This window comes from Halichoeres trimaculatus, unplaced genomic scaffold (genome assembly GCF_033239565.1).
Source record: "Halichoeres trimaculatus isolate MK-OKI-2021-1 unplaced genomic scaffold, fHalTri1.1 fHalTri1_scaffold_9, whole genome shotgun sequence".
Lineage (NCBI taxonomy): Eukaryota > Metazoa > Chordata > Actinopteri > Labriformes > Labridae > Halichoeres > Halichoeres trimaculatus.
In genome coordinates, this window is record NW_027437188.1 from 3,143,632 (window position 1) to 3,154,088 (window position 10,457).

Below are 10,457 nucleotides of genomic sequence, written 5' to 3' on the forward strand. Positions count from 1 at the left end.
ACTAGCAAGGTCTACCTGATAAAGTGGCCGGTGAGTGTAAATAAATAACTCCTTGTTTTCATTACTGACCATTATGGTAGATTGTTGCCATAAGACAACGCACCGATACCACAAAAAATAAATGCTTTCTTTAGATAGTTTTATTTATTTATTTATTTAAAAAAAACACACATAAAACAGTTTTTCCCTAACTGGCATTAGTATACCATTAGGGTTAAGTTCACTCTTTGAATAGAACAGAGACACACACACACACACACACACACACACACAAGCTTATTGTGAAACTAATTTATTCATTTAAAAAAGTATTTATTTATACTTATTTGTTGTGTAAACCTCAGATTCCAGTGTTCACAAAAACCAAAACCAAAAAATGAACCATTCGTCATTGTTGTGCAATCGTATTGTGCACAGATTAATGGCAGTGGTAGTTACAGCATAAATTGTCGATATAAACCGAGACCTGTCTACAACCTGGCATTCGTGGCTTCAGATGATTATGTTTGCACTGTTATCTAAAAAAAACCATGACAGCAACCTCCTGATGCTACAATAACTGTCAGACTGGAGGATGACCCTACCTTCGACATCAAACAGCAGCAATACTCAGGCATTCTTTTCCCCATTTTCACATAAAAGAGACCAAAATCAAGGCAGTTGAGATTTAAAAACATTACTTTCGCTAAAACATGAGTGAAATCCAGCATCCCCACAAACTGACCACTTCATTATCCCTCAAAATGTTTGTCAAGAAGTGACACAATCTTAACAGTACAGTGATAGCCCAACAGACAACTAAATCAAAAGAAATCCTTCATCAAACTATCGATCAGTACATTTACTTCAATAAAGAAAAGGCACTCTTGAGATGAAGGTTGCACATTTTGCATACAGCCATAAAAAGACTGTGAATGATGTAAACATGTCACAGAAACAAAGTGCACAACTGTGACTGTTGGTTCTTCATCAGGGGAATCATTTGACAGCATTTAGCTCAGATCAACACAGGGCTCAAAGCTTTTCTTGGAAGTGTCCTTTAGCTGGATGGAGGTGGACTAGAAAAGGAGGAGCAGGTAAAGTGCGATTGGCGCTGTAGACTGGACAAGCTTTAAAGTCACAGGGCCAGTCTCTCCATGCGTACCGTACAGCAGTCGCAACCTCTGTACGTGAACACATGGCTGCAAACAACTGGATAGTGGTTGGACCCCATCGAAGGATGGGACTTGGGAGCCACTGAGACTGAGGCCCACACTGAGCTGGCGTCTTAGAGCAGCAGATCTTTGAAAATGAAACAGACAAAGAAGAAAAGTCATTAGTTGAAGCTTTTTTTGATTAACATACAGTTGGTTATAAAATTTAGCTCTATTCAAGCCAAACTAATACCAGCTAATACCAGCATCTTAAGGACAATCAAGAAATGATTTACTCAGCCAGCCTTACCTCAAAGACGTAATAAGATGGAGTGACAGAGACTTTCTGGTCGTAGGTGATGTTCATATAAAATCCATCGTACACAATCTCATTCGGGAAAGGTCCCTGGAAGACCACGTCCTTCTCATGATAAGCCACTGCCCTTGCTCCCAGTGTCAGTCTGTGGGCTACATCCTGCTTATCTCTGGGATGGATCCTGAAGCAACAAAGTAGTAACAAACAGAAAGTTTTAAGTTCAAACAGTGAAGAAGTAATTGTAAAAAGAAATTAAAACAAACAGCTCTTTGCTGATGCCAAGTTTGCTGACAAGGAAATCATAACAGGGACTTGCTGTGTCTTTGCAGTATTACAAGGCAGAAACATAGACTTTATATGTAGTGGACAGCGTGGTTCCACCTTTTACTATTGGACGGTTTTGATACCAAAATACCCCCATCACAGGCACCACCATTGTGCAGCCAGAATCTACACAGTCTATGAGGGACTCAGAGAGAATCTGAGTGGAGTTGAAAACATTTGAATTGAAGAAACCTGTCAGGGTATATGCTAAAATCCTGAGGTTAAATTCAATACCTTTTTAAGACTTTTTTAAAAACCTTCCAAAAAGTCTCAAGACCTTATTGTGACTTAAAGCTGTTGTTAACAACCGATCTTTAACAGTTGTAGTTTGCATTTTAACATAAATTAGTTGAGCCGAGAAGGAATAGAGCTTAAAAGAATCAATGAAACTAAAGGCAGGTCAATTGACACTCCCATTAATGCAATAAGTAACAGCAGTTATTTAAGGCCAACTTGCAGAAGAAAAAAAAATAAAAATTTTTGTTTCATCATTGTCAAAATTTAGGACATGTGCTTGAGATTGTGTTATTTGCTTTCTATCAGTGTTACATGAGGACGGCTACTAAACTACTGTACGAACTGAGTTTGTTGTCACATTACCTTGCAGGTATGTTGGGCTGCTAGCGCTACATATAGCCAGCGCCTCACAAAATTACAACTTTGCTTGTTGTCAAGTCTCAAACACCAGCGCGTAACTGTATTGATAAATACCTTATCTCTGCCTGTTGTATCCAGTAAAAAGGTGATTTGAGCAAAGAAAATTTGTTCCAAAACAACTGAGATCAGGGGAAGCTGGGGAAAGCTTTCTCTAAATCGTAAGAATCCAAGATTCGGGTCCTCAAAAGTCTGAGAAATTTTCTCAGGAGGCTTGAGAAACTCTTATGATCTAGAGAGAAATATTTTGAGATGCTAAAGCTTTTTCTAGATCCTCCTTCTAGGTGTATCTTCTAGGTCTGATGAGTATGACGAGCAGAATGACCGTCCAATCACCAGGTGTGGTTATTTTTGAAGGTTCAGACCCTGAAAACATTTTCCAACCAGATGGACTATTTATGAGATATATGGAACTGTCTGTCCGGCGTGTCAGATTAGTTTGTAACAGTTGCAAGGAGGAAAATAAATATTCATGGATACTTTTGGAGTCAAAGCTTTAACACCAATAAAATTTAATACCTCATAACATTAAAATTAAGACTTTTTAATACTTCTTAAGGGCCTTAATTTTCTCACAGCTGATTTATCAACTTTTAATACTTTCTAAGACCCTGCGAACACCATGCCTGTTTACTCATAAACACAGAACTTACGTGCCGTAGGGTGAGGTTTCATCAGGTAAATCCAGAGCCACTGCCATGAAGGTTCTCTTCATGCGAGGATTAGGGACAAAGCCATAGTCTGCAGTTTGATGCCAGCGGATATTTGGAAACCCTTCATCCTTGGAGCCTTTAATGTCTGTTGATAGCTGCAAATACAAATGGATAAGGGGTTACATCGACTCTGCAGTGACTTTGATCTGTAAATACATTTTTCCATCATATTCTGATTAAGTAGTTGCAAATAAGAAGCTCATATGATTCCTCACTGCTACAAGTCACGCTATCGCTTGAAGGAACCAGAGGGTATTTAGAACCTATCCTCCTGAGAACCGGTAGAAACAAAGTGTTACAATTTCTGTTTATTTTTTATTTATTTATTTTTTTTGCAATACATGATTGCCTTAGTTTAAAGTAGCATGCTGCAATAATTTCTTTTCATAAACATTTTTCTTTTTTTTAATCAAAAGTCCTTTGCAAGGGACAGTGGGACTGCCTTATTTTGAAAAATGGTATTCCTCCCGGCATCTTTTCTACAGTTTTAAAGGGGGGACCAGTTTTTTTTTTTTTTTTTTTTTTTTTTAGATTTAAACAAGGCAAAAATCATTTACTATCTTAAAGTTAGCTTGCCCTTTGCCCTTCCTTTTTCAGGTGGATGTCATCAGATCAAGAAAAAAACCATTGAAAACTCTAAACTTAAAACTATGTATAGATGTATACATGTATGTGTGTGTGTTTATGAGTGTGTGTTCATGGATGTGTGGATTGATGAGTTCTTGAAGGTCAGTGTGTGAGTAAGTCAATCCTCTGTCACCTGGGGTACCCTGCATTTACCTCGAAAAAATAGATCGAGCAAGTCCCCATGTCCACTATGGAGGACATTGTGAAAAATTATTGTTTTAGGAAAGTGAAAAAAACTAAGTATGACAAAATACAGTTCAAACTCTTGTGTTTTAGGAAACATCCAATATTTAGCTTTAAAAACACAGCATTTGCATAAATCTGATTACTTTCTTTTCTCACACTCATAGAACACAGGGGTCCGTTAGGTAGCCATTGTGGAAAGACAGATCTTTTGTTTCATTGGATGAACTCCAACAAATCAGATATCACTGGAAAGCCCAGGATTTCCTCTAAAGAGCACAACAGGTTTGGTCCTTGTCAACTTTTTTTTTTTTTTTTTTTTTAATAAAGCTCTGAAAGTGATGCCCTCTACAGATCAAACCAAAACGTGTTTAAATGTAACTTGATTTTTTTCACACCAATCAAAATTAAAATGCAAGTTCTGACATACCTGGACAAATCCAAAGGGGAAGTCAGGAGCTGTCTGCCCCCCTGAGCCCATATGAAACGCCATCCTCCAGTCATCAATCATAACAGGGAAGGAACAGTTGTATTTGTCTTGATTATAGTTTGCATTTTTCTCCCCTGGAGGTGACGGAAGGCATTTAATATGCATGATAATATGCATGGGTCTGTACTAAAGAAATATCTGAGCAGTCTGTGTTACCTTGGTACCAGAGGGCTCCTTTAATAGTCATGTTAAGCAGCGGATGAATCATTGCATTCCACAACACAGAATTATTGCCTGGACTGCAGAAAAATAAACAAGTTTAAAGAGAGCTGCTCTCACTTGCTCCTTTTCTTTAATTGCTGAACAATAAAGAGCAGCAGAAGGGTTATGGAGCAGTGAAAGCTCTGTGTCACATGCTGAAATAAGTCATGGTCAATGATTAACCAAAGACAGCAGCAGCCTGTTGTGTAAATTCCAACATCTTACCCCATTAGTTCATCATCCAGTCCACACTGCTTCAGTGCCCTTGAAGATGACCAGGCTTCTACAGGCGTGCCCCCCCAGCAGGACTCCACCAGTCCTATGGGGTACTGCAGCTTATCGTACATGTAGCGTCCAAAGAGCCAGCACACTGCAGAGAACCCACTCACAGAGCCTGAAAATGCACAGTACACAGAAGAATCCTATTCCATCTGGGTCTTCTCTTTTCTTCAGTCACAACATTACACACGTCTATAATGTTTAGTGCGGTAAACACAACAGATGCATTAAAAAAACATAGGCAAATGTTCCAACAGCATGCAAGCAAGGCTATGAAGGAGTAAATAAATTCTCACATACTTTTTGAAGGCACCGCCCAGGGAATTTCCACTTTAACCAAATCCTCAAGCTCTGTTTCACTTTCGATCAAGGCTGCCATAAAAATCCTCACATGAGGGTACTTCTCTGCAAGGGCCAGCTCCTTCGATGCATCAAAAACCTGTCAGACAATGGATGAATTAAAAACTTTATTAAAGAATAGAAAAACTATGACAGATAAATAAACTAGTGCAATCTTTAATCAAATCAAGATTGTTTTAATTTTCACATTGTGAGCTGGAGGTTATCCCTGTCTTTCCTGGATGTTTTTGATCTTTTGATACAAAGCATAAATCGAAGATGACCTCCAGCAAACACCTTTGGCTGAAAAGAACAGGGCTTGAGCCTGGGTACATAATGTAAACAAATTTCCTTAGATTATCTTCAAGACATTGATAATGTTCTTCAAAACAATCTTCATTTGTTCAAAATTTAACTCCAACCAATATAAACTCCCTGTATTTAGCGAACAGGCTTTCACCAAGATCTGCCTACCTGATTTAGAAAAAAGTACATGTTGCTCTGCCCTCCACAGAGCCATATATCTCCAAATAGCACATCCGTCAGAGTGGCTTTACTGTCCTCAGTGGCTGCTGTCACATTGTACGGACCACCAGCTTCAACAGGATCAAGGGTAACACGCCAGATACCTGTAAAAACAACCATTGGCTTAGGATGAGTACTTTGGGATGTCTAATACAAATTAAAAAACTTGTATACCATGAATCCATAGAGCTAAAGGGTAATGGTTTAAAGGGGACATATCATGCTTGTTTCTCCTTTTCACTATGCCAGACTAGGATGCCTGTAAAGCATTTCTGCCCTCAGTACAAGTCATTTAGTTCCTTCATTGCCCCACAATAGCGTTCTCAATATCCTCAGTTTAGACCATTCTGAAGATCTTGTTGGAACACTCTGATTGGAGAATGACCTCCAGTAACCTCGCAACGTCACAGCCCTTTGTGCTCTGATTGGTCAGTTCTATCAGAGGGGCGGAGGGGGTAGAGCCAGGGGGCGGTTTTTGCAGCATGGCAGTATTTACAAAATCGCCATATTGGATGGGGCAGACCGAGCGAGTTTGCTGTTTGCCAAAACTTCACCGTAAGGCATTGATAGCACTAATAAAATGGCAGAGTGTAGGATACGTCCTTTTGTATTGGACCCCGAGTCAGACCCGGACAGTTCTGCAGCTCAGGAGGAAGAAAATCCACCTCGACACAGATCATCTCAGGACGCTTCAGTGTGGTGAGTCAAACCGGTACTGTAACATGTATAGTTTATACGTTTATACTCGGCTCTTGGTGGGTGTATCCCTCGGTGGCGGTTGGGTGACAAACTGACATCACAGAGGAGGAGCTGCTTTATCAGATTACTCCAATAAAAAGAAAGGATCCTCGTGTCGTCACGACGGTCGAAATCTCGCTGCCATCTGGCAATGACCTATTTTCAGAGGCATCAAATCTTGTTCTATGATATCAGAAAAAATACAATATCTCATTTTTTGAAAAATCAGGGGGTGACAGGTCTTGTTTTCAAATTTATTATATTTTATGTAAGTATTAAATCAGGGATCAGCATGATATGTCCCCTTTAAAAAACCTGCAAACAGATTGACAAGGAAAGATTTAAGAAAAATGTCTCTTTTGGAAATCTGAAACAAGCACATGATGAGGTTTGATGAATTTTCACAAAGCAGAAATCCTTTAATGCACTCGTTGACATCAAATTGAAATGAAAGATGTTATGTGTTTTTTTTTTAATGTGACTAGCATAGCACGTTTTTCAGACCTCACAAAACCTGTTTGTTACAGTGGATAATAAACACTTCAGCATAGAGCTCTTCCTGCAGATGTCAGCAATGTCTCCCTCGTGACAGCAGCAGGTTGTACTGACCGTCTGTAACAACTACAGCTGTAGCTTCCTGTTTCAGTGGTCCTGACAAGACGACGGTGACCAAAGCACCTTCAGGACCGTAGCCCCACAACACTGCACTCTCTGGAGACCTCTGCAGCACCATGTGGTCTCCATAGTAAGAGGCAAAGCGCAGGATACCATCTAGGAGCACAGACATTTGCTTTATTAATATGCGAACTAATAACGGACAAATTTCACTATAATGTGAAAGAAAGCACGTCATCTGGTATATAATATCAAGTCGACTAAATCAGGCATAAAATAAATCCATTTTGAGGTCTATACTCGGAAAATATCATCCCGTAAACACAATACAGACTGTACTTACCAGAGCCGTAACTAGTGGAAACTGTTAGTAGAAAAATCCCACACAGAGTCAGAGCCATGACGAAGAGAGACCGGACCAGGTTAGTCCTTTTTCACTGACATCCTCAAACTGTGTTGACCAGGAAGACAAGTTAGGGAAAGTAGGGTAAAACAATTGGGTGGTTTCTGTTACGTCACCCAAACGCACAGCTGTACTTTCAAAATAAAAGTATGTGTTTGGCGCATGCGCTTCGAGTGATCTGGGAAATGAAAAAAAAAAAAAGGGGGGGGGGGTGTCTACAAAGTACAGTATATTAATCATTTATGTATTATCATGTCCTGATCAGTTTGTTCTTTGACAACAATGTATTTGAAAATAATTTATACATTAAAAAACCCTTACAGTTAAAGGCTTAAAGGGTTAATATTTTCTCTGTTTAGAAAGAAAGATTTCCAAAGACTAAGTTCCCTAAAGTTACTTTTAAGGAACTATTGATCAACCAGTCTGTTCCTTGTGACTAACTGAAAGACAGCCGTGTTTTTTTCCCCCCACAAAAATAGTTGTCTTTAATATATACCGTCTTACAAATCATTTGCACTTTTGTCCATATGCATCTTATTAAGGCTGCCGTGACACTGCTACCTGCACTAAAGGTTGTTTTCTTCTCTTCTTGTTTATTTCCTCGTACTCTCATATTTAAATTTCTATATTTTTTCTTTTACTAACGTTTTCAGACTTACATTTTTTTTCACCTATTGTCAGAAGAGAGGAACAGTAATTTGATTTTCTATATGTCTTTGTATATATAGAAAAATTATCATAAACAATTGAATCCTTTGAAACCTTTTCTAGCTCTGTCCACCAGTCAGTGAAGTGAAGCTCTCTTTCAGAGGAGAGGTGAAACGGCTGGATCAAGATCAGTAAAGTATCAATAAATTTAATAGTCACTTTTACAACAACCTAAATCAGTGGCACCTGCTTCCTGTGGGTCGACTTATGGACTACACTAAATAAATAAATAAATAGATTAAAAAAGGGTGAATATACAAACCTTGAGACAAAGACAGAGGTACTTGAAAGTATTGGAAGTCTTAGCAGTGAGAAATCTTTTTAATGGATTCAATGCAATACTACACATGGTGTCTTCTGTTGTCAGATTGTTTGCCGATCTTGTGTGTACTCTTGCTGGAGCTTAATATTCAGAGTGCGTCATCTTGTCTGATATAAACAGTTTTAAATGCTTGCACATTACTCCAGACGCAGCAGAGTAAAGCAATGAAACCTATATTTCACACTAACCTTTCAAAAAGAGGAACGGTCTCTTTCTAATCACACTGGGGGTTGCATAATGCATCAACCTTGAATGACAAAAACAAAAGAACAAAGTTGAGTTTTTGTCTTTTATATGACCCAAAATCATGAGCTAAAAACACTTTACAGCCTCAGCAGTAAAAGAAAAACCACTGTGACAACCATAGTCAATGAAAAAGCTACAGGGAGTGCTTATGAAACTTAAAAACTAAAACAGAATTGCACGATTTCTCAAATCTGACCCTCAGATGCCTGAAGCAGTGTGAGCTGAATTCTTACAAAGGCCAAAGTAATTAGCATCTTTACACCAAAACCACAACATGAAAAATGAAATCAGCTGCATCATTAATTATCCCATGGTTTACCGGCCAGGTGTTTATTTACCCAAGCTTTTTAGGAGTTTGCCTTCTGTAAAGACTAATGAATATGCCATCTTCATTTGGCATGCCATTTAACACAGAAACTCCAACAGTACAGAGATAAGTGATGGATGCAGGAAGGAGAATGAGGAAAGTTTTAGGAGCTAATTGCAAAACAATAAGGTTATGAAAAACATGCATGGATGTCAGTGAGTTGTGCAGTTGCATGTTGTATGTACTGAAAGGGCTTTGGAGTAATCCCCTCTCTGGCCTCTGGCCCTGAGTCTTTCAGTGTGAACCCACCATGTCATTTACAAAACCCTTCGAAGGGAAGAGATTAAGTTTGAAAATTTAAATTAAACATTAATCTTAATGTAAATCTGGACCCATGATCACAAAGCTATATATTACAATTAGGAGGACTCTTGAATGGCACTTAAAGCTCCCAGCTAAGAGTTTTCTCTTTAAACCTTTTCACAAAGCTGCTGAGACTTACAGTGGGTCTCAAATTGCATACTTCCATACTGTGTACTCAAAATTTTTAAATTGAGTGTACTAAGCACACTACGTACTCACTGGCTTAGTGCGCGAATTTTGAGGGTGTAATGCTGTCTCAAATCGCATACTGCCGAGCGCCGTACTTACCGGAAATGACGACATGATGTCGACCTCTTCTTCTTCTACATCTAACTGTGACCGGCTTCCAGCGCATTTCCGCCAAACACCGCCACTGTTAGCCCGTGAATTTTCAAAGCCTTTTCATTAGTATATTAAACACAGCTAATAACACGATCAAAATATCAAGATCTTACCATCTTTCATTGTAATTACAATGAATTTCAATCGCGCCTTGCTACGCCGTAATCGGCGCCAACAACATCTCCTCCTCCTCCTACTGGCTGAAGATGTCCCGGTATGTATTGCTTATTTGTATTTTTACTGTGCTGAGCGAACGGCCACAGCTCTCTTCCGCCATTGCTGCCAGAGGAGGAAATGAGTGCGTTGAGTATCCACAGCTGCATACTCAAAATCCGGGCCGATTTGAGTACATCACCCGGGTACTTCTGCATACTCATTTTTCGCATACTATGCAAACTGTTTTTCATTTTGCTGCAGTAGACTCAAAATTTTGAGTATTTGAGTATGGAAGGATGCGATTTGGGACACACTATTACTTTTACTAAGGAATTCAGAGAGCTCTTAAACTAAAAGAATTGGGAGGAGCTGACCCCATTGCTATGGATGACGTCATGTTTCAGGAACCACTTGACTTACTATGCCTACAGTGATTGGCTGACAGGGAATGTGTCTTTGTGAGAACTTTCTCA

General features: G+C 39.1%; 1 protein-coding gene across 1 annotated transcript; it reads right to left on the reverse strand.

Moving 5' to 3' along the window:
- Window positions 1–249: 249 nt before the first annotated feature.
- siae (sialic acid acetylesterase) lies at window positions 250–7,642 on the reverse strand. The gene is made up of 10 exons (XM_074678825.1): window positions 7,481–7,642; window positions 7,132–7,293; window positions 5,734–5,888; window positions 5,221–5,359; window positions 4,867–5,035; window positions 4,597–4,679; window positions 4,381–4,514; window positions 3,081–3,235; window positions 1,444–1,630; window positions 250–1,281 (listed from the first exon to the last, which is right to left on the reverse strand). The coding sequence occupies exons 1-10, from the start codon at window positions 7,536–7,538 to the stop codon at window positions 1,015–1,017; spliced, it is 1,509 nt and encodes a 502-aa protein (XP_074534926.1). The 5' UTR covers window positions 7,539–7,642; the 3' UTR covers window positions 250–1,014.
- Window positions 7,643–10,457: the final 2,815 nt, after the last annotated feature.

What these genes read in the sequence shown, in the direction of transcription:
- siae (XM_074678825.1), bottom strand. Translation starts at nt 7,538, where the DNA reads ATGGCTCTGACTCTGTGTGGGATTTTTCTACTAACAGTTTCCACTAGT. An exon ending in TGTACTTTTTTCTAAATCAG is followed by an intron (nt 5,360 to 5,733) that starts GTAGGCAGATCT and finishes ATTGTCTGACAG; the next exon opens with GTTTTTGATGCATCGAAGGA. An exon ending in CATCTTATTACGTCTTTGAG is followed by an intron (nt 1,282 to 1,443) that starts GTAAGGCTGGCT and finishes TCATTTTCAAAG; the next exon opens with ATCTGCTGCTCTAAGACGCC.